The 24,875-nt window shown below is 38.2% G+C and overlaps 1 protein-coding gene across 1 annotated transcript in view; it reads left to right on the plus strand.

The window, feature by feature from the left end:
* Positions 1-22: 22 nt before the first annotated feature.
* The window catches only part of TLE1 (transducin-like enhancer of split 1 (E(sp1) homolog, Drosophila)), a 73,543-nt gene continuing 48,690 nt past the window's right edge, over positions 23-24,875 (plus strand). The window contains exons 1-5 of the mRNA XM_010290324.1: positions 23-110; positions 1,298-1,446; positions 1,541-1,585; positions 19,840-19,902; positions 20,828-20,902. Of these exons, the coding sequence (XP_010288626.1) occupies positions 23-110; positions 1,298-1,446; positions 1,541-1,585; positions 19,840-19,902; positions 20,828-20,902 (420 nt within the window). The remainder of the gene's footprint in view (positions 111-1,297; positions 1,447-1,540; positions 1,586-19,839; positions 19,903-20,827; positions 20,903-24,875) is intronic.

The following is a 24,875-nucleotide window of genomic DNA, read 5'->3' on the forward strand; positions in this document are numbered from 1 at the left end:
GGAAGAGGCAGCCCAGCCCCGGATGGGCCCTGCTGCCGTTGTGCTGCCGGTGTGCTGCCCGGTCACCTGCCCGGGGGTGGTAATGCCGAAACCGGAGCGGTTCGGCGCTTGTATGCATTAAAAAAAAAAAAAAAAAAAAATGGAAGGGATCCTTATGGGGAGGACTTTTTTAAGTATCTCGAGAGAAGACCGGCGCTAATTCTGTGGCACCGAGCATTAAGGAGGCTAATTCCCATGTTTGCTCATTTGTGTGTGGTGTTAATGCAAAGATTAATAAAATGCTAATGTGCGGTGCTTAAAGAGCCAAGAAGGATTGTTAAAGCAAACAAGTACTGGAGTACTAACACAAAGTTGACGTGGATCTACTGAAGCCGTGGCATGCGTTTTTGACTGCTATGCTGGCCTTCAAACGTTCTTGCTGTGTTTGTGCTTGCTGCTGAGGTCCCTACAGAGATTGAGGGTGTGGGCTCTTGCGTACACACGGCAGTTGCCCTTAAGGGGCATTAATCTTGCTTAATTTTGTACTTCCGTGCACCTCAAGACCTGGACAGGAATAAAATCTTTTCAGGTTTACCAGTTAGAAATCGCTTGGTTCTGATAAGGCTTCCTCTTTCTTACCTGTGATACTGTAGTCGTAGTCTTCTCTAAAGTCGTTAACTTGTTTAAGCCGTATATTATCTTCGAAATGAAGTGTAAACGGTAAACATTCGATATCACAGCTGGAAGTGAAAATTGCTGGTTACGCACTAACTGCTCCCAGGGATGATTACTAGTGTCATTAAAAAAAAAAAAAGTTAGTTTGCGAGGGAAAAAAGGCAGTGTTGAAGCATTTGCCTTCAGTGACAGTAGTCAGAATGATACCGTTGTTAGTGATGAGATAAGCAAACGCCAAATGCAACTTCATTTAATTTATGAAAACAAAAATAGAAGACTTTCTAGTAATTGATAGTCAAATTTACTGATTTTCAAGCTGTGGGCAAGACACAGTTGGCTAGTGAGTACGTAAGAATTATAGACATACACAGGTTGTAATTGTAAACGAGAATGGTGTTACTTGGCAGTGATTTGCCGTATACTTTGGAGAAGTTCAGATCCTGTTACAGCTTGAAAGTTGTAGCACTTCATAGCCAATCTTCATGCTTTGGCAGAGCTGCTATATTTGGGTTCTGGAGGCAGTTTGGGTCTCATACAGCACCCATGAAATACCTTTTAAATTTCCTGTTCAGCTTTCGTTTTTAAAGTATGAACTAAGTCTTCTGTGTTTGTGTGCTAGTTTAATGAGTTTTTTTTTGATTAGCTGCTTCTGTCAAAATACAAATAAAATGGGTAAATGTCAAAACGAATGATATAACAGTTACATTAAAGTGTGATCTATTTTGTAGCCTTAAATTGGAATGTGAGAAACTGGCAAGTGAAAAGACAGAAATGCAGAGGCACTATGTGATGGTAAGTATATTCGTTTTTTTATTTATTTGAGTAAATATCTCCTAGCTCAATATAAGCCAGAATTAAAAAATAATGTATGCTTCTTTATTTGCAGTATTATGAAATGTCGTACGGATTAAACATTGAAATGCACAAACAGGTAAGGCATTTTGTTTTCTAAACCACAATATCTGCAGTCTGTCTAGTGCATTTAAATGTAGCTGTTCTGTTAATGTTCGGGTGACTGTATCATGCGTCTGAATCAATAGGCTGATTTGTAGCTGTGATTAGTAAACCTTTGCCTACCTGCTGTCAAATGAGGTATAGATTAGTTTGAACGACAAGGCTTTCTTGGTAATGGTCCCAAAAGACATTGGCAAAAAAAGGAAAAGTCTTGTGTCTGTGGTTTCGAAAATATAATTCAGTGCTTTATGTGGTTTTCTTTTGTTGGTGGTAGAGCCTTTGATATGTAGAACTGGTCTTAGGCATGTGTAGCATATGCGGTGATAGTTGCTCAAATCCTTGCCATTTAAAGGTATGAAAAGATTAGTGACTTGGAAAGCTCTAGTTATGACTATGAGTTTGCAAGTTCCCATAAAATTCACACTTATGGCCACTATAATGGTGAATAAAAAGAGTATTGAACTGGAACAAGACACTAAGGACCTCATAAGAGAAGAAAAGCTAAATGATTGCTCAGCCCAGAGGACCCTCAATTGAGTAGTCATTGTCTGCCAAATAAAGCATTAATGGCAGGGTGTAAGTATTCTGTAGATATGCTGACATTCACTTTTTCATCAAGATGCTGGTACAATAAGTCTTTCAGAAATCGATGGCCTCTTAAAAAAAATTATCATTAGATGAAGTTGCACAGTTGGACACATTTCAAAGTGCAACAATACAATTCTTTCGTGATGTGTATGTGCTATTTCATCTAAAACTCTTGTTTCATTAAATTAAAAGAGCATGGCTGACCGGCTTGGGCACAGCGAATAAATTGATTAGTTCAGGCTTTGGATCTTCAGTATATTCAAAGACTTTCATTAAACTAGTGAATTGCAGAGTTGAATTTTGCTTTTGTAACTCTGAACTCTCTGATTTTTGTTTTGTTTTCCCCTAAAAATATTATATTTGATGCGATGGTATTGTAATTCTATGATAACTTTGGGTCTGCAAAGCTGGGTAGGTATTCTCTTGGTTTTTAGAGGTACACTTGTTTGAATCCAAAAAGTTGGTAAACGAAGAAATACTATGACAACCTCTTTTTTTTTTTTTTTTTTTAAGCTAATGCATTGAATAGGTAGACAGAACAACTAGAGTAGTGTTTGGCTTGATTCTGTACTGTAGCTGGATTAGTCTCCTTGTGTCTTGTGTTTTAGAAGAATGTCAGTTTTTCTGTGAGGTCACTTTTCCAGGCTGTGTGATTTTGAGATTTCTTTCTTCTGCTAAACAAATTTTTAGCACCCTGTAACCCGTGAGGAAGCAAACATCTGTATAGGAGTTCCATTTGGTGCAAAATGGAAGTTGTTTTCAGAAGATATTTGAAGAGAATGTGTGACTTCAGTAAATGTACTGGGAATTAACTTTAGATAAAATCAATTAAGCCCGCAAGAATAAAGAGTGTCAGAACTGAGGCTTCCGCTTTGACCTTAACATCTGTGTATTGCAACGGTTTAATGTTCTGTATGTATGGCAACTATAATTACATACCCAGTAGGCAGTGATGCTTCAGGAAGCTTTTAAGATTTTCGACAGAGTATTATACCTGTGGTCGTTGTAGCTGGGGAGAGTAGAGCACACGTGCTCTGTGTATGCTGTTAAGAAAAGAATGAGCTTTTGAAGGCATAAATATATCTCCCTGGATATGAGTCTTAGATACTATGCTTGTACATGTAAAGTACTTCTAATTTCCAATAAAAGTAGCACCTTGTTGTTAATGACTCTTGGTTTAGACGCCTGCAACGAGGATGCCAAATGGTGTTACAGTCCAATGTGTAGGTGGTCTTAGGTTTTTTTGTTTCCCGTAATCTGCCGGTGACATTCTTCTGAATTTCCACCGCTAACGATAAGTTCCGAGGAGGCTTTTGGCAGATAGTACTCATAATTCTTATTAAAACTGGTGACGTCTAGCCCCAAGGGTGTAGCCAGGTTCAAATTGATGCTTTTTGCTGGCTGATCACCAGCATGGCCTAAGTGCTCATTATGTTGTAGAGAGGGCCTTTGGAGCTCTCATTACGTTTGACAGGAATTCTCTCTAGGGGGAAACTGGGCATTAGCTAGACTCCTGACAGGCTGAAATTATTCCTGCTTTATGGCCTATAACCAAATCCTAGCAAGGCATCATCAGGGGACACGGAAAATTGTCATTTCTGACAACATCTTTGTTACTGAAAAATGCAGTGATGGGGAAACTTTCCACCGAACCAGCTGTAACACTTCTAAGGCTAAGGCCTGCCTCCTATGTGGATCTGCACGCGCTCTGTGTGAAGCCCTTCAGAGTGCCTGGGCTGCTGATGGAAAAAGAAGAGAATTACACTGCAGCAGTGTTCTTCTATGCAGTGTGCTGTAGTTGCCACTGCTAAGGTAGAGTCACTGCGAAAAAAATGAAGTCGTTGCAGCTTGCCTGCCTGTGGAAGGGTTGGTTTCTTGTGCCGATGCAGTTGCATCAGCAGTTCTCTCTTCGTTTGATTCGGTAATCTATTACAATTTGACTGAAACAAAGTTAGCCAGGACTTGAATGTTGCTATAAACAGACTTAATTGGTGGCAAACTTTCCATACACAAAGAGCTGTACTGCAGAGCTTTCCACTTGAATGTGTTGCATTGGAGTCCAGAAATGGCCGTGGTAAGGCTTCCTTCACAACTTTAGCTTTGGCACTTTGCAGTGTTTAGTTGCATAACCATGTGCTTAAATCCAGGTACTGGTGCTTTATTTCAACCTGCTGGCTGAATAGAGATCAGGAAATAATCTTTTTGGCATATTTGTGGCTGGTTTCTGTGTGATTTGGTGGTGGTGGGGGGTTAGTCTTGTTTCTGTGCGGGTTTTTAAATATTTTTATTTTAAAGAAGATTTTCAAAGCTTACTTCTTAAGAGGATGTTGTGTGTGTGTATTCTTTATACAGTTTTCAGAGATAATTGTTTTAAGGTGAATAGTTACTAACTAAGGTTTGCATGGCTGAAACAGAAACAAGCACCTGAGGATTCATTTTGAATAGATGCACTTGGTTTAGACACCATTTTCATATGTGTCAAGATGACAGCATAAATAAGGACACTTCGTGTGGTTCTGCGTTTCTCATCTGTGTTATACTGTCCAAGTCAGATTTTTCCTACTGTGACATCCGAGGCTGGCAAAGCAGATTCATCAACTGTTAGTGCCAACATCTAGAGTTGGTTGGGTGTTAAAAATCACACTGTATTTAAAGGGTTGCTGCCCTTGGCTATTAGGGCAGCACCTCTTCATTTTCACCAGCTCTGTCTGTCATCTTCTGTCATAAGTCAGAAGATAAGGCTTCCTGTGCATTTAATGCTTAGATTGTTTAGGAGCAAGATTAGCTTTCGTTCAGTGGCAGGCAGCCAAAGAAAGAAAAATTCATCACTGCTGAACTAACTGACAGACTATCTAAACTACAACATTATGTGGGTTTCTGTTATCCCAACGGTGACAGCTAGGTTTCCTTCTCTTTGGGTGGGTTATTGTGATCTCTGTGACCTGCCTGGAGGCAGACCTGTCATTCAGTACCTTGCCTTTTGTAGAAAAGTATACAAACTCCCAAACTGCATTATGTTAACCAATTGTACAAGAGTTAAATGTCTGTTTTAGCCTGGACTGTTTTGTGGAATCGTTTCTAATGCTGTATGGCAAACGGAAGAATCTTCTACTGCTATCTCATTAGAACATCGGTCTTCAGGAGTGGGTTAAATAGAAGAGAATTAAGGAGCTTAGTTAGCTCTCTACAGCTCCTGGGTAGGATGGCTGTGCTTTTGAAAGGGATTTAAAGATAAATTAATTTTTTTTTTCTTTTTTCCTGCTTGCATTTTAATTACTGGAATGAAAAACTTCATGAATCCTTAATGTTTTGGTGGTGTGCAGTGAGTGTTTGAAGAGCATTTTACAGTTGTCGCTGCCACACAAGGCATGCAAAACCTGTTGTTATTTAAAAGAGAAAATGGTAAGGTTGATTGGGGCATAGATTTTTCACTAAAAAAAATTGTACTTATACTACAAATGTTTGGTTTCTAAATGAGTACAGTGGTACCACCAGTGCAGCCATTTCTGCCACAACTGGAGTTGCCAGTTTGAACGGGGAAGAACGACTAGAGTAATGACCGCAACTTTCTTGTCTCTTGAACCACCTTCAGGCTTGAGACCAGCATTATTGTTACGGAGTTTATCTGACAGATTCAGGGCACTCTGTGAAATATATCTCCATGTGGCTTTGAGATAACAGTATTGTCAGATACCATCTATTACGTCAACTATATATACAAATTAATCCGAAAGTATGTCACAGTGTAAACACTGTGCATACGTTAAATACTGCCTGATCATCTCGCGTTTTAGACTTCGTCTACCAGATTTCATGTTCCTCACTGGACTGTGGAGGGAGAGAGGAAACTTGTTCCTACCAGCTTTCTTGTTAAACGTCCTGTGCATTGATGGAACTTAGGTTGCCAAATGTCTGTTGATGTACTTTATGGATTGGTTCAAGTGGACCAAAACAATTTTTCTGGTGTTTTTGGGGGCAGGGAGGAGAGTCAAGAGGGAAGACGCTTTGTGAATTTGCAGTACCCCTTCTGTTACAACAGATTCTAGGGGAAAAAGCTTAACGCTTTTCCTCCTTCTGCTAGTTGTTATACCAAATCAAGCTGAGTATTTGAATTGCCTTCACTCCCACCCTACTCTAGCACTTAAGTGTTTGTGGCAAAACAGTAAAACTGCATTGTGTCTCTTAGGCAAAATGGAAGATAGGATCTTCTAGGTTTGATAGCAGGTCACCACTGGCATACAGTAAAAGCCTTTAAAAACAATTCTCGGTTAACTGGAGCTTATCAGAAGACTGCATGGTGCTGTTATTTTAAAAAATGATAACAGCTTTGAGTAGAACTAATGAGGTTATCTTTCCACTCGAAGTAAGATTTGGGGATATGTAATGGCAATTATGTCAAACACTACTATTTTTGCCTTTTGCATTACACTTAGTTGGAGTCTGGATGTCACTGTTTGAGCAATAGTAGGTGCTCACATAGTTGCTTTTAGAAATGGGAAAAACAACAGCTGACAGGGAGAACTCCTGATTTTTCAGCATGTGTTTGTCAAAACAGCTAGTTTGATGGATCAGTCCTTATGATTAACTGTAAGCCATGCCTTTTAAAGTACTTGCACGTGGTCCCATGTTCAGCCTGAACTTCCCAGCCTGTGCTTTTGCAAGTATTGCATTTCTATCTAAGTATTTTGTGGAGGTAATCTTGGATGACATCTCTGGGCAACAATTCACAGTGTTTGACCCACTGTCATTGTGAAAATTTTTTTTCCATCACTAACTGGTACTTTGCCTTTCTGTACTGGTGACCACTGCTTGACTTTTGCTCTTCTGCTGTGCACCTCTGAGAAGAGTCTGGCTTAGTCTTCTCTAATCACCTCTTTGTCAGCAATCAGGTCTCCTCTCCCAAAGGTTTATATTATCACATAATTCTGTTTTCTGGATATTTTTTCTTTTCTCTTTAGTAAAAGAAAAAGTTCTTCTTTTTTTTCTTTCGTAAAGTTCCCAGTATCAGATATCCCTTTTGCCTGCTGTGAAGCGCTGAACTGCTGGAGTCATCTTTCACATGTGAATGCTTGCTCATGAACAGGAGCCATCACTTGACATTGGGGCTAGGGATGGCTACTCCTAATATGCATAAATTTTGTTTATATATAATTCTTTTCATTGCCCACTTAGACTTGTAGGATCTCTTTGCAGTTCTTCAGCCATTATTTTTCCGTTGAATGAACTCTCTTACGGAGCAAGCTTTCCTACTCACTGCTTGCGGTCTTTTCCAGGCTGCACTGCTGAACGTATTCATAAACCAGACTGCAGTAAAGGCCCCAGTGAAACCCCACCGGTGACCTGTTTATGGCATGGTGCTGGGGATGATTGAAGAGTAGATTAGAGCATACTGAAATCGAGTTCATTCTTAACTGAACTCTAGTTTAAATCTGAATAGGTTTAAAAATCAGTTATTTCCTGAGGTTTTCCCTTTTAAAAGAAGGCATAGTGATGCACTTTTTGGTACTTTAAAAAACCAGTCCTCCCTGTTCTGTCACCAGATTCCTATAAACAAATGGAAACAGTGTTGAATTCTCTGGGTTGGAACCATAATCACAGTACGCTTAAGTGAAATTGCAATAGTAAAAGGTTTATAGCATTATTCCACAGGGTAGTAGTATTTTAAGTTATTAAATGTTGAGGATTATTTTAGTTGTTAGCAAGCCTAGTTGTTACAAAATATACTTTCTAGGATGGGGAAAGCATTTCAGGAAACTAATCGGTTTGGTAGGTTTCACTGAACTTTTTATAATGATAATAGTATTCTGCAGCTAATGACAAATTCCATAGTGTTTAAGATGACTGTAATCTGTAACTGAGGATTGGTTGAGTTGCTCTCACCTTTTCTTTACTTTCTCCAGACATGTGAACAAATTAACACAGATGATTAAATTACAAATTAAAGTTCTTTAATGGGTGTTGGGTAAGCTTTTTGTCAGGGCTGCTTATCTGGAAATACCTTGTACTTCTCAGGTGATCCGAAGATCTAACTAGCCTTTTTGTCTATGTGATAACAAAACAGAAAACTGAGGTGAATCTGTGTTTTGGGGTAGGGTTGGGGTTTTTTGTTTGTTTGTTTTTCCCCCTCCCTGGATGTTCTTTTTTTTTTGTTCAGTCTTTTTTTTTTTTATTCCTCTTGAATCTTTTTGATGTCTGTGTAAACAGTCGGTCAAAGCAGCTTACTTGTAAGGTGACCAGCCAGTGTATTGACAAGAACAGACACAATAGAAAACTGCATTAGGAGGCAAGCCGTTGGGATTTGCAGTAAATATATTACAGAATACAAGTGAATTGCCGATACTGCTTGTTTAGCAGTTTGCAAGGGCAATGGTAGTATGGATTTTTGAATTAGAAGGGAAGGACTGTTCTTTCTCTGTGCTGGAACATCTAGTTGATGGCTGAGGATAAAATTGATTTAGAGAACAAAACACTGCTGCCTCTATTTGTGACATTTTAAAGGCTTTTATGGATTAGCAAGCAAAAACAAAAAGATAGCTTTCAGTTTTGGAGAAGGGGAGCAAGAATAGGTATGCTTGTTCAGCTGCATCTTGATTAGGTATTAAGTCTATGAGGAAACCTGCTTTTGTTAGGTCAGGAAAAGGAAAGGACATCTAATACTGTGTAGTTTTCATGATCTGTGGAAATTGCATATTTATGAAATTGTTTTTTAAGTGTTCTAAAACCCCTGAATTGCTGTGGTCTCTGCTTCGTGGTATGATGAGCTCAACTTTTTTAAATGTAGAAGTTTGAATTAAAACCCTCAGGGGAGGGCATGAAAACCTCACAATTTCTTGGGAAAAATAACTAATAGAAAGCTCATTCTTTTGCGGTGCTGGCACAACAATTTCCATTTCCAAGAAATTTTTTTGTTTTGTTAAAAAAAAAAAAAAGCTAAAATGTTTATCACTGTTCTTCATGTGTCAGTTTGGGTGTAAGGTCGCTCTTAATTTCTGTTTTTGTAACTGGTTATAAGGCTTCCAGCCGTTGCTTTGCAGACAGCTAGCTGTCTGTGGCCTCAAATGATGGATGTAAATTGCCAGTTAAGCAAACAAAAAAATCTTTAATTAACAAGGCCTGTGGGAGGCTCTTAGGTTGTTTCTTTAAACTGAAATATGAACTGTAGAATCACAGCACTAGAGAGGACCTAGTGCCTCCCTGTGTCCTAGCAGGATCAGCTATACTGGTGTCATTCCTGACAGGGCGCTTGTCCTATCTGTTGGCGAAGGCTTAACAGTTGTGGTGACTTGCAAACTCTCTAGGTAGCGGCGTGCTTTTATGTCCTTGCTGTTGAAGTGCTGCTTCAGTTACACCTTCGATCTTTTTGCAGCTTCAGTCCGTTACTATGCATTTTCTTCACTGTGCATAGAGAAAGCAGGTCATTCTCCTGCCTGCCAGAACCATTCTGTGTACCTCTACAGTCTCATGTTCATTCTCTGAATGTTGTTGCCCAGCTGAAGTACAGTGCCCGAAGTAAGTGCAGTACTCCAGGGGAGGAAATGCTGCGCTGAGTAGCACAGAAGGTTTACTTAGCGTACGGCTTACTGTGGTGGCAGCTTTTTTTGCAACAGCACGCTATTGATTTAGGTTCAACTTCTGATCTGCTGTGACCAAGAGATTCCTTCCTGGCCCATTATTTCCTTTTCCTTTATGTTCCTGTCTAGGCATGCTATGGTCCTTTATCCCTATTTATCCCTGTCCTTCTTTTTCTTTTGTAGTCCATTTTTCCATTCATTGACAAGTGAGTTCTGAAGCTATTCTCTGGCATATTCTGCCTTTCTCAGCTTGAAACTCTCTGCAAATTAAGGATTAGGGCAAATGAAGAGATCTTCATGCTTGTTAGTGGGAAATACTAAAAAACCCTGGGTCTATCATGCATGCAGACATTCTTAATTTGCAAAAGAGAAGGATGTATTCATACATGGTTTAATCATCAAGCAGTTTTGTACTTGTTCCCGTGAAGTTTTAGCTGGGCTGTGCTGTTTGTGTGGCTCCTAAGAGTGCTATGAGTGTCAAATTCTTGGTGAGAATGTTAACATCATCTACTTCTCTTAGCCACAATTACTCTACCTTTTTGGACATCGCATAATTCTGATGTTGTTTACTGCTTTTCAGCATTTTTCAATACTTCTGAGTTGTGAAACTTGAGGAATAATAATTAAGCTGGAGTGTCTTTGCTTGTTCACTTGTGTCTGTTAGGCAGGTATGAAAGGACAGTGCCTATCCACTTGGTATTTTCAGATTCTGCAAGGTGTCCCCTAGCTCCTCAGTCTTCACTAACGTGCCCTTTTTATTTCATCAGGCCTAGTCAATCTGAAGACATTTTACCTGGAATGCTCTGATCTTTTCCTTTCCTGTTTAAGCTGCAGTATTGACCTTGTGTGACTATAATTTATATTAATTACGTGGTTGGTGATGATTCTCGTACAGTTAAGACAGATGCAAAAAAGTATAGACTTTTTGGCCTTCTCGGTGTGTGCCTTGACCATATCTTTCCTTTTCTAGTTGAGGGAATCAAACTTTTTTTCTGTTTTCCACCAACAATTCCAACCTGTAGAGCACTACCTTTACTTCAGATGTTGCTTGTTAGTGGCACATAGTTATGAAAACATGTGCTTGTGCTGTATATGTTCATACTGGCTCACCTGACCTAGTTTCTACTTCCTGTACGCTTTCTTGTTTGTATGGAGTCACTTAAGAATTTGGGATTTAGTTTCTTGGCACAATTCTATCCTTTCCCTTTTTCCCTGTGTCTCTTCTTCCATTCTCATGTGTATTAACTGTCATCCATGTCTTTAATTTTGTTTCATATAGATAATGTCAGCTCTCCATAATGCCATTTTATCTCCCCCTTCAGTAACAGGTCCTATAAAGCTGATCTTGCCAGTTGGCATTTGCTTTCCCAAAGTCCTACTGGCTTTTACATTCTTCCTTCCTGTCCTGATGATTATAAACTCCGCAATGATTGTCAGTTTCAATCAGTTCTTCTCTATTAGAATGTAATCTAGATGGTATATTCACTTTTTTCTATTCTGTAACAGAATATATATTAAAAAAATGATAAAATGGAGAAGAAACTTATTGACAAGTTCCCAAGGTTTTGCTGAGATCTCCAAACCTTTTCCTTCATGTAGCGAAAATTGCCCATTATTTTTTGCCTGCCTTCCTGTGTGGTGGATAATTCTGCTAGTAACTAACAAGAGTTGTCAGTCTTCTTAACTGGTTATTCATTAGTGAGTTACCTGATGACACCTGAAGCACTGATATGAACACCTTTTTAAGGCCTAAAATTGTTTCTCTGACGACTGATTTTTGAAACTGAGCTGTGAATATAGTAAGTATTGTAAAATGGTGAAATTACATTTAAGATACAAAAGTGCGTGTGACTTATTTAGTAAATTTAATTTGGTAGTTGTTTCTAAAGTTCCTGTCAATGTAATATATTGAATTTTTCCACATATTTCAGGCCCTTGTCTTGATGCATCTTGTTTATTGTCAGATGGCATGCTTATTGTTCTAGGCAAGTCCAGATTCTACTGCTATTACAGTCTTACTTGAATTGATAAGGACTGAATCCTGACTGGAAGTTTTGTTATCAACTCGCATACTGTAAACGTTTATGCCTGGTTTGCGGGATTTTATGCTCGTGATTTTTATAAGCTGTGTGGTTCTAGGCACTTCTCCAGCTATGCGAGAGCTCTGACTTTCTGCTGCCAGACCAATGAAGTGGCTCAGTGTGGCAAGTGCTGCAAGGGTATATGCAGAAATTTGGATGTGGCTTGCAGGAGTGAGAGAAAAACAGGAATTAGTTTTAAAATAACATCCTAAACTAAATGAAAAGCCAGACGGGCACATTTCTGGTAGGGGTGTAGCAGTTGGATATGCTGCTTTTCTGTGCCTCCTTTCTTTTTGTCTTCTTACTGTTGCTGCTCCGTTGTCCAGAGTAAATTATGTTCTTAAGGGTAATAATGCAAAGCATGCTGGATAATTTTGGAGACCATGCTTCTTCTAGAGCACCGTAAGAGAACATGAGAGTGCAGTCTTGTGGGAAGAGGGAAAGCTCATCTGATAGCTTATTGTTCCTCCTCAAAACCTCTGCTCCCAGCTTGGTTTTCCTGGTCACTTGGGCTCCTCTGCTGCCTGATGGATGCCTCCTGTGAGCATATTTAACTCACTGATGTGGCGGTCTGCTAAGCTGGCCCTTTCCCTCCTGTAGTAATGTCTTCTGCTTGACTAGTTAGTTGAGATGTTGGACAAGTCCTAAATGTCCTCAGCGCGGTTTGAAGAAAGTGTGCCTCTGGAAGCAAAGATGGCAAGACCTTCTCTTCTGGATTGGAGTCAACCTTTGAATTACTCAGAATCTCATGGAATCTAAGCAAAAGTGGGAATTGTGTGTGCTGGAAAACAACTTGAAAGTAAAATGAAACTGCGTGCTCACTTTGACATTTAAATACTTCTGTGTGTATTGAAGGTTACCGTAGGCATGGAAACTAAGCTGTGGAACTAGAATTTGGATAAACACACCTTTTGCAGTTGCAAGTGCTTGAGCAAGGTGGGCTAAAGTTGAATTAAGAGAGAAATGTGATAATTGTCCTGTTTAGTCAAGTTTAAGAAGAGTCTTGACATAGTGAAGGTGTGTGAAAGTGAATGCTTTAACATCCTGACAGCAGGTTCTTTGTTGCCCATTGGCTGGGATTCAACAGGATTTACAGCTAGAAATGGGATGGGTAGTTGTGTACAGTGGTTCACTGAGAGCTACACAGCAACCTCTCTCTATTATAGAAAACATTGAAATTAGACATCTGAAATATATCAAGTCTCTTCACTTTACAGTTGAACGAAGTCCAAACCTGTAGTAGATGTTGGCAAGTGTGGCTGTTGACTGGTGCATCATATGTAGCTTATGTTTAAATTAACGTGACCTTTCTGTAATTTAAACTGATGTCTAAGAGGATTCAGATAAATGTAGTTTAGGTACTGAATTAAAAAAAAAAAACAAACCACTAATTTTACTTTGGAAACTATCTGGCATTCTGTAGGTTTATAATTTTGAGGTTTTATTCTGTTAATATTTATATGTTACTTCTTCCTCTCCCCACTCCCACTTGCAATATGGTGATGTTTTCGTTTTTTTCATAGTTAAAGCTTTTTCACGCCAGTCTTCTGGGGTTTTAATATCATCATCTTGTGGGTGGCTGATCTTGCAATTAAAATGAGTAGTACAAATGTGGGGCAGAGGGAAAGCTGTATTCGTTAATGATTTGTCGTGTTAAACTGACAGCTTACGCCCAAAATACAAAGATTGTTCCTGTCGCTGAAATGAGCGCTACCCATTGCCACTTGTCAGATTGAATTTCAAGTATCTGTTGAGAATAAACCTTCCCACCGCCTCCTGTTGGTGAGAATATTAGTAATGACAGTGTTTATAATTTAAAATAGAGTTTGAAGGCCAACTTCCACAGTTTGTCACAGGGTGGTTAATACAGCGGTAAAGGGGAGATAAATGTGGCTACTTGTGCAAGTCTATTACTCAGGAGGCCTGTAAATTTGATTGGCTGCTGCAGTTCTAGCAGAATCATTCGATTTGCGAGCAATAGAAAGATAAGATATCCAATTACCCAAATGATTTGCAGGGTTAGCCAACGTTGTCATGGAGACGTGAGTTGGAACAAATTAAATTTTAAGCAATAAAATAATCTTAAAGCACGTCTGGGAACAAGAAAATTTGGCAGTGGCACTTACCTGAATTGAATCTTAGCTTGACACGCTGTTGTTTGACAGTGATATACTATGGGGGCCTAAACTTTTAAATGGCATGTTGCCTTTATTTTTTTTCTCCTTTTGCAACCGTTGCCAAAACAGATTGTAGTGTATTAGTTTTAAATAAAAGGGCATTAATAATATATGCATATCTCAGTGTTCGACATGGATTCAGTAACTCATGAACAGAATGCTAGTCTTAAATATTCAAAACCCTCAATTTATTAAGTTTTGAGATTTAATTAAATCTCCAACATCCCCTCACTCCCCAAATTTTTAGGAAGAAATTTTTGGAAGTGCTTGAGTCTTTCTGTAGCAAAGTTCTAACCAAGCATGCGGAGAGCTAAGTGCAGTGAAATGTTTCTTTTTTTGTAATTTCTTTGTGGATGTGTGTGCTTTTTGTTGTCTTCAAAGATCTCAATCACAAAAAGAATAAAGGCTACGTCACTTAAATATACTGCTTGTTTCAGTGATTCTGCTGGAAAAATTAAAATATTAAATGGTTAATAAACTTTAGCTTAAGACTAAAACATACACATGCAGTTTCCTATCCAAGGACTCTTGAAAAGTAGTATTTAGCTGATTTCTGGCTTGCTACAAGGATTAAAAAAGTGGTCAAGCATGTCCCATAAAGAGAGCTTTTATCCATATGTCTGTTAGACAGATAGAGATGAAAATTGGTCTGAGGTCAAGCCATTTGCAGCATTCTCATAGCCTTCGATTTTATTCTCATCCCCACCACAGATAATCTCAAATGATTTGGTAATGACCAAAAGTGCAACATTGACCTTTACTCCCTGGTGGATTACTGTGTTACATGCTGTAAATGGCAGGAAGTCCATTTTGTTCTTCCAGAAGGAGTTCAGTGTTGTACTTGGCTTTCTACATGTTGGAAGTGGAGGCAGAGTACTTCAGAATTGCCTTCTAAAGCTTTTGTCAATGTGATTTGATAGTATATTGTTTTCTGTGCATTAAGGGCTGATTCTCTTGCTTTAATGGAATGGATTAGGAGGTGCTTTTTTGGTATCATCAGAACTTCGGGTTTTCGTGCTTTACTTTTAATAAACTTGCTCCAAAGCTGTGTTCTTCCCACTCTAATGTCAAACGTGATTCTCAATTGTGTTGAAATAACTTACATAAATAAAAATGTAATAAATGAGAATACATAAGCCCATCCTTAAGAAGTGGTGGTAGAGCGCTTTCAAATACTCATCTAAGTTTGTGATATAGGAAGTACAGTTTGCAAGAAAGAATAGCAAGCTTCTGACATACAATGGACACTTTTAGCTGAGTATTATTTTGTAAAGGCAGGCCTGGACAGTTTTGAAGAGTTTCGGCACTAATAATAAAGCAGTTGTCACAATACAACTGGTTGTTAAAAATAACGTGTAGGATTTAATTTTTGCTTTAGATCACCATGGAAGCTATAGCTACAGTCACTACTGTGACATGTGTGGTAGACACGTATTGCAGCAAACCCAAAATTATTATTGTTGAAACCTCTGAAGCTGAAAGGTGATGAACTAATTCTCCTCAGAGAAAGGTTGTAATCTTCACTCAGAAGTGTGAGTGGTAGCTCCTTTAGGCTAGGGCTTCCAGCATTAGTGATAAAATACACGAGTGTTAGGTGTGGTGAGAAATATAGTTAAAGTTTGGATACTTGTATTATACTTCCTTCTTTTCATTCCAGTGCAAAAATTTGTAGTTTAAGAAATCATGTTGATTTAAGTATGTTAGCTTACATGGTGCTTTGGAAGGTACAGGCTGACAAAATGCAAAATGATCTGGAATAGACTACTGTAGAGGAAAATACTTCAATACTTTTTTTTAACAGTGCAGAAGGGAAAAAAAAATACAATTGTATGTACAACCTCTTTCTTAACTACTTAGTAAAATGACTTATTTAAATGAATATTATATTTAGTAGCTAGTCTGGCTCCTTTTGTTCTTTGTCATATTGTTAAGAATTCACTTTATTTAGCAAGAGACAAACTTAAGTACAAACACTTGAGTTTGGCAATGGTTAGGTCAAAACATTTAAGTCCTTAATTAGATGGAATGGAGGCAGAAGAATTACAGGAGTTAAGAAAAAAAAATCCATTGACTCAATTTTAGAAAATGCAGCTGAATTCCTTCATGTTAATTTTTAATGATACTTCAGAAATGAGGGTGGCACTTCAGTCAGGGGTCTGACAAGCTTGTCATTTGCAAATAAATCAAAAGACAATCATTGCAACAGCAAGAACCGGTGAATGATGTAGTTTTGTCATTCTTTGATGGGCCCCGCGCTCAAATCCTCTATTAAAAATGAATGTATTCAAGAGGCTCTGCATTAGGAACACAAACAATTAAGGGTACTTCAGATGCTTTGCTAAGAGCTGCCTTAGACCTAAGAGGGCTTTCATGAGATGCAGGCCTCTGCAATCTGCTTTACCAAGGAGCCAAAGAACTTGGGCAATTAGTCATGTTTGTTGATGCTCCAACAGCTTACTGCAAAATTTTCTATTTACTCATTCTTCTGACTGCCCTGCATGTCTCAAGATCAGCAGCTCAGTAATAGCTATGTTGTACTGGGGGGCCTCTAGAAGTAACTGATAATACCTTTCTTTTAAGACTTTCAAGTGCATGAGCCCCAAATCTAGAATACAGAGTTTACTCTAATGCCACCAATTACTGATGCCTAGTTTTGGATTACCGAAGCCCTCATTGACTCCTTAAAAAGTTTTTGCTTTCAAGAATGAATATATGTATTTAGACATATACACATACACACTCAAAGATATTTCACCTTGAAAGGTGAGTTGTACATTGCCCTTTGAACAGCTAGATTTGTATTTAAAGTATTGGAAGTTCCCTTATCTCAATTCTGAAAACAACCTCTTGCAACTAATGATGGGCAAGATTAGGTGAATTGTGCATTAAAACCTAACTTTCACAACTCACTAGAGAACAAAGATTTTTTTTTTTTTAAGATGTTTGTAAATAAGAATAGTTTTTACTAAACATTTGAGAGCAGCAAACGGGAGATGTGTGAGATCTCATAGTGGATAAATAACTTTAAGTACTTTATTTAATTGTATGTGAGAAATAGTGCAAGCAGGCCAACAGCCTTTTAAATGTAAGCAGACTTTTTTTTATGAAGTGTAGAATAGTCTTTTCTGTTTTCTTTCAGTGTAAATATCTCTTAACTGGCACTTATAACAGCAGCAAGAAACCTCAAAATAAACTTACCTATGGCGTATACATTTAAGTTTACCTAGCACTGTGGATGAATATTAAGGATGCTGTTCATATATGATCATCAATGATGCCCTGCTTTGGTAAAGACAAACTCAGAAGGATAAATTTTTTTCAGTTCTGGTTTTAAGTCAGGTGTGATAGTACTGAGACAATAATTTTAAAGTAAGATTGACTGGAAAAGGAGGAAAGTTGCTTATGCCTGTCCCCCCCTCATAAAATTTAAAAAAATCTAATCAATTTGTGTTGGGACTGGTAATTATCTCATGATGTTGCATTCTCTTATCTTACTGTGTACCACCTGGATGCTATGTTATTAAGTGAAGCTCGGGTATTTGGAATCTATGCAGGAAACCCAATAATGTGGACAGCTTGCATGTTTTAGACTCTACTCAAAATAGACTGGGTTTTTTTAACAGGTACAATAAGAATACTTAGTATGGCAGAATGGGAGACTTTTGTGTAGACTATACAGACCAAAGACCTCTTTAGCAGAAACCAAACTTCTTATTTTACTTTTTTCTTTTCCTTCTTACCACCCGCTATGATTCATCCTGATCTCTATCCTGAAAACAAAGGTAATCCCATTGGTCTAGGACAATTAAATTTTTGGACCCTACATACCTTAGCTAAACATCAGCCAGCCAGACTCCTATGTCAAAGACTTTTTCCACTGCTGACATACCTTCCTTTCTGGAGAGACATACTACGTATGTGGAAAAATGCCCTTTAGTACATGAATTATCAGTCATGTGTGGGTTTTTTTGCCCCCTTTGTTAACAGACACTGAAATTGCCAACAGATTTGGTAATAGTTAAGTCTGATAACTGATAATAGTGAAGCTGGTAACTTCTTTGTGTTGCCTTTGCTGGTATGGTTGTACTGAAGACCACACACAGAATGATGGATATTTTATGGTCATGGCCCAAACAAAACTGAAATGGACCACTCTGGTACTCTGTGAAATGGCAGCTGTTTCTGCTGAGGATAGAGATCTGTTCCCCAGGTTGCAGGGGGAGAAAGGTTTGCTGTAAAGCAACTGTCACTTCATTGCCCTTGTTTAAGGGGAACCTTTTCGTCCTAGGAAGAAACCATGCCAGAACTGCTTTCGAGACTCTTGTTTCCGCAAAACTTCAGTGTGGATGTGTCAAGGTTCAGACTTCGGTCAGGTGGCCTAGTTCAGCTCATGTCGGAGGGACATGGTGTTTTACAAGTCTCAGTGCTATCAAGTCTTTTCCCAGTGTCTGTCAGAGGTGAGGAAAAAGGTGTTACAGCTTGCCAGCTGTATTTAGATCCCAAATCACTTGTCTGCTGAGACACAAAAGCAGAGTGTGGCTTTTGTATCCTAATTACTGCTGGAATGATGTGTAAGGATTAGCACATTGCAGTGTCTTCCTAAGAAACTCAGGATGATGGGAAGGCTCAGGGAGAGGCTCAGCAGATGAGTTAGCAGTGTTTTCATCTGGCTTCTTTGAAAGAGTTTATCTTTGCTCAGGTTCATGCATGTCATTGCATAGAAGGCCTAACAATTCTTGGCGGGGATGTCTTGTTTCTTGTGTCTTAAAACAAAAAAACCTAAGAAATATCTACATGGATTAATGATATGACAAACACTGACAAGAGCTGTTCAGAGGTCTTTTACCTGGACGCTAATTTTGGTTTTGTGCAGCTGTGCTCCAGTGACTTGCAGGAGATGTTTTTAAGGAAAACTGTAGGAATTGAGAGTGCCTTTAAGACTTGAGGGTTAATTGTAATGGTGGGCAGATGTATAGATCTGAAAAACTGTAGGCACAGGTAAGACCAAGTAATGAGACAAAAAGAACCCTCTACCCCAACAGAAATCCTGTGTTCATGTCAAAAGTGGGAGACACAAAAGTGAGAGATGCATAAAACTGTCAAAAGTGGGACTCAAACGCTTCATCCTGCTGTCTTCTCTGCTCCCTTCAGTGAAGGATTGTTCTGTTCTCTGCTGGTTCCTGGCCTTATTATTTTCCTGTTACTCACGGTTTCACTAATTTGTTGTTATTGAATATCACATTTTCTGATCTGATTATTTTTCTGCATTATTTTAATTCTCAATATGGATGTTTTAGAAGTCTGTACCTTTGTCTTCATTCTGCCTAGATTCTGTTTTGGTATTTCTTTTGTACTCCTGATGGTGTGTTTCTGTCAGCAAAACTAATTTTACCGTTTAATAAGCAGATAAAATTGATCAAGAAACAAATATTTTTCTTCCATGCCTGTCACCTTCGTCTTATGCTGCTTCATAATTTGAGTAATGATAAATCTACCTTTTAAAAGGCTTTATCTTGGACTTAATGGATTTCAAAAATGCTTTACTTGTTAATGAGCTATGTACAAGGACCAGATTTGTGCCTAAATGTGTATACAGATTAGGTGCTTTAGACATGGCAGATGTCCTAGAGTAGCTAACTAAATCTCTGTCCTCCTCTGGGCTTACATATTAACTATTTGTGTTTGCAGTAGTATGAAGATGTGGATTTTATGTTACTTTCTTCACTGTGTGAACTTAATATAATCCTGTACAGTAGTTGATATATGGCAACAAACATAAACCACACTTTTAATCAAAATACTTTTCCTCTATAGACAGAAATCGCCAAGAGATTGAATACAATTTGTGCACAAGTCATCCCATTTTTGTCTCAGGAAGTAAGTAAAACTGTTCAGCTGTTAAAGTGCAATTATGTTGCTTTTCTGTTTGCAAATTAGCTAGTTTTAAGATGTTAATTTTATCACAATGCACAAGTGTAAGGAACATCTGTTATAGCTGAAGTGTGCAAACCCCCTGCTAATTCAGTCTAACAAATCTGAGTTCAAACTAGCGACAATAGCTCAGCCTCATTCATTGCCGGAGGGGAGCAGGCGTCTGTAAAATATTACCAGTACAACAAAATTAATTTCTAATCGTGATGATTCCTTATTTGATATTCAGTTGTCAAGTATGAATCTAGTGAAATAAACATGCTTATCTTGTCTATGTAATTTGTATTGAATTTTAATGTAAAGGTGAGTAGTTAGCTCAGGTGCAAAACACTGTTTAAGGTTACAAGCCTGCAGCTGGTGTGAAACACTGTGATTGTGGCACATTGTGGGCAGCTGCTGTTAGATTTTGAAGCCTATTATTTTGGATATGCCTTTTCAAACTCTACAAGGAGTATTTGTAATTCTTGTTGAGTTCAGTGAAGCACTTTTCCCTGTTTGAAATTTCAGTAGGTTTTTCTGTGTGGGCACAGAGTATATAAATGTTAAAATTGACTCTAATGTAAAGTTGACATTATTGTCCTGCCAACTCAATTAGTAACTGATCATTAATTTTCTGGCAAATTAATAAAGTTAATTGAAGTGGCATGGGGGAAAGAGATGAGGTGTCTTCCTTTAGGGCGCTTGTTTGCTTTTGAACAGGTGAGAAATAGCGCACTCTCGCTTTATACCTGCATAAGATCTTAGTCTTGCAATAGCTAGCCTGGGCTTCTGCAGGCAAACTGGTTATTCAGGTGTTTGTGATCCTGTTTTAATTTGGTATGGTCAATACCTTAACACAAATTCCTCCCCATACCCCTTCTTCTTTTAATAGCATCAGCAGCAAGTGGCCCAAGCTGTAGAACGTGCCAAACAAGTGACCATGGCTGAACTGAATGCTATCATCGGGGTACGTGGCCTTCCAGGTCTACCTCCTACAGTGTGTATAACTTGCTTTCATATTTTACTGCTTTTCTGTTTTTAAAATAAGCTTAATGTTTTAATATCTAATGCTGTTTTGATGCCCAGCATTGCTGTGGTGTTTGCCTTGCTTTTCACACAGATTTTAGCAGAGGTAAAGTTAATAGTTAGAACTTTGTCAGAACATCATTTTGTGCAACAGCACTGTGTATAACAATACTTTCGCTGCAAGAAATATAATGATTAGGAGAGTTGCTTTTTTATTTGTAGGTATTGTATGTCAGTTGATCTAGTTACCTTTGCCTCATGCTTTTTGTGACACTTGAGTTCTTGGAACCTGTACAACTATTCGTTCTTCCTTCTTTTCCCTTTCTTGTGAATCTTTCATGAATTTTAAATTAGTAAGCTACTGAAAAGAAAGTTCACTTGCTTTTGAAGTAGTATTAATTGTCTGACACAGTGTTCTAATAGCCTTTCACCAAGTTTGTGCTTCTAAATATGCTGAAATAAGTTAATACTACTTGCTTGTTACTGGTTGTCAATCACAAGTTATTTGCTTTGTATTAATGAACTTTCTGAACCATACATTCCTTCCACTGCATGAGTTCATTTCCCCTGCCACTAAGTCTAGAATATTTCTCATGTTTTCTGCCCTTCCAGACTAAGTGAAAGAAGTAGCTGAAACAAGAAGCTGTCCTTTCTGATTTTATTCATATGTGAGCGCCTTGAGCGGATTCAAATTACTCATTTATCAATTTATGTTAATTGCTTGTGAGAAGATGCCCTGCTGGTCTTTATAGTTCCCTCAGACACTTTGTAATGATAATTAGACATGCTGCTGTACGGATTAACAGTGCCATAGTCCAATGACGTCTACAGACAATGGAACCAGTTAATCCATCTGTTCTTAAAATTACATCCCAACTGGAGATGGAAAAAAAAAAATAGGAGTGAGGGAGGATTAAAAGAATGAGCCTCAGCTTGAAAACTCTCCTTTCATCAGTTTCTCAATTGCAGATCTGCAGTCGGTTTGCCTGTGGTAAGCTATTGGCAGTCAATTAGGTGAAATAAACTGGGAGGGTGACCTTCATTTCCTTTTAATAGCTTTTCCTCCCTGAAATGGGGAGCTTCAGTGGATTTTCAGCTTAAATTTTATTCAAGCTGCTTTATTACACTTGACAGATTAGCTTTGCATAAACATACCCCCCCCTTCAAAACTGAGCTGCTTTTTCCCTTCATATAAAATTTTGACTGTTACTTAGTTGATTTGCTAATCACATCTTAGAAACCCACACAATTACGTCTGTATTTGTCACAATCTCCTCTGGCTTTGCTTGTGTAAGGAATTACTTTATGAATACCTGATTTGATCTTTGAAATACAGCACATGTACATTTGTGTGTTTTGATTAGCAAAGATTAGAGAACTGTACTTTCTTGCATTTTTTAAAAATGAATTACTTCTTTAGGATGAAAATGGAATGGAAAACCCATTTTAATGAACCAGTTTTAAAGCATATTTTATGCAGTAAATGGAAATATGTATTAAAATATATTTTAAAACATTACTGCTGGACTTAGCAAAATTTGGTTTAGCTAAGTAGCACTGTCCTACCTCAAGCATGTTTAAAGTCTGCACAATACAGTCTTTGAAAAGGAATAGTATCTACAAGTAGCACATGCAATTAAGAAGTGGTTTTTTTGGGGTGGGGAGGGGGGAAACTCTTTGGGAGCAGGAATAGAAGACTCCAGCATTTTTGTTCTTAAATTATCTAAGACCAGAAGAGATACTTTCATGTGTCTTCTGAAAGGCTTCTGAATGATGCCATACAAATCCAAAACTGTGAATGAGGAAATGAACATGTTGGGCACAAGATTTCTTTTGACCATGTAGATGCTTGCATATACATAATGCTAAAATTAGATGTATGTCACAGTGATCTTTTACAGTCTTACATGATCAATAATTATTTTGTGCCGCACAGTAAGTTTCATGCCCTGACATATGCTTGATTTTGTTTGAAAGGGACGGTGCGCATCCTGGAAAATCTGAATAGCAGAAAATTGGGTTGACAATTCAGTGGACCTTTGCACCCCCTCACTGAGCTCACAGCATGTCAAGCTCTCTCCCCAGAGGGGAGGAGACATCAGAAGCCTGTCTGTTTCTACAAGCGGCAGCTGCACTGAGAGTGAGCATGGCCCAGTTTGATAGCAGCTGTCAGTATTGTTCAGGGACCTGACTTAGTGTAAAGAACAATGGAAGGGCCGTGCTGTTAAAGTGCAGTGTCTTTCAAGATAAGAAAAGAAATAGTAATTTAACGGTTTAGACATCTATTATAAGCATGAAAGATCATGAAACTTCTTTTCAGAATGCAAATAGGCTGGAGCAATCTGTAACAGTAGAAGATGCAATCAAGTAGCCTCTGGTGTCATGCTACCAAGGATACTTATGTACAACAAATTTTGAGGATACGAGGAAAGTTTAATTTTCCTAGCTGATGTTCATTAGCATAGTTTCTCTTGATTAGATAAAATCTGCATTTTTGCTGGGGTTTGACTTTCTTTCCCCATCCTTCCTTTCTCTCTTTATGTGCCATTGTTTCCTGACACGAGATGATTCAAGAGTTTCCTAGTTAGCTTGCCTGTGTTAGAACAATTCCTGTTGCTGCTGAGCCATATGTCAGTTCTGGAAGGGAACAAAACCTTTAATTAGAGGGAACAACTTTTTGAACTCCAAGATGATTCTGAACTATCTTTATTTTATACTTCTTTTTAATTTCCAGTTGAAAAAATGGAAGCCTATTAGAGGACAGACTGTAAAGATAGGGACTTGTAGTCTCATGGGGCTCTATTCTCTGTCAGAGAATTTACATACGAAGTCAAAAGCCTAGTGTATCTTAAGCACATAAAAAAGAGAATGAATTGACACATTCAAAAGAAAAAAAAAGTAATATAGCTGGACTCAGTGAGCTTGTAAGCAGTGCTAATCCTCTGTTGACTAAAAATTCTTACTTCAGGAAAGAATTGTGGATGATATTTGGTTATTAACAGTCGTATCTCTGGCCTTATACTTTTCTTGCATGTTCTTGAGGGCTGTAACTTCCAGCCAAGGGGTAGCAGTGTGGCTAAACAACCTCCTTGCCAATTTTTAAAACTGGCATATTTTAATTTTTTTTATATTAAAGTTGAATTACGTAACAATTTTGCTAGATAAAAAAACCAAAACAGAAACCTTTGACTTAAAAGATAAGTGCACCTGTTAACTCCTTGGCACTGCGGCAGCTGCAGGCTGTGTCCACCTTTGGGGTTAAGGGAGAATCCAGATCATTATATGAAAGAATTAGGAAGATTATGATGAGGGTTTTTTTTTCTTTTCTTTTGAGAGGTATGATCTGGCTGATAAATCAAAGGTACTCAAAGTTCATTCTACGAAGTATGAGAGACAGGTAAGATTGGACTATCTAAATGTAAACAATGCAAAATCTGTTAGATTTACTTTCAATTAATAAACTAGGTAGTTTTATGAGTAGAAAATGCAAGTATCTGAATGGGAAATATAAGCAGCAAACTGGAATTAGCATTGCATTGTAGATGCATTATTTCAGTGTACCGAGTAGCCAGGTATGTCTTACTTTGCCTTTTGAGGTGGGTTGCTAATGGTTCTATGAAATACGTATCTTTTGGATTGATGGTTCTCTTGAGATAGATTGAATTGTAGGCCTCCGAGAGGCCTCTCCACTGTTGCGTGAGGTGATTGGCTAAAGGATTAGCAAGATGTGGGATTATTTTTGCCTCTCTTGCCTGTGGTTGCCAGCTATCTCTGGGATTGTAGTGTGTGAAGCTTAAGAGGATGAGGTTAACCTCTTGAGGGTTTATTCTTATGAGTGTGTAGTTAATCCTTGGAAAGCCTATAAATAACTAGGCTGTATGTTTCATTATAAAATAGAAATACAGACTAGAGCA

The sequence above is a fragment of the Phaethon lepturus genome, unplaced genomic scaffold, assembly GCF_000687285.1.
Source record: "Phaethon lepturus isolate BGI_N335 unplaced genomic scaffold, ASM68728v1 scaffold5347, whole genome shotgun sequence".
Classification (NCBI taxonomy): domain Eukaryota; kingdom Metazoa; phylum Chordata; class Aves; order Phaethontiformes; family Phaethontidae; genus Phaethon; species Phaethon lepturus.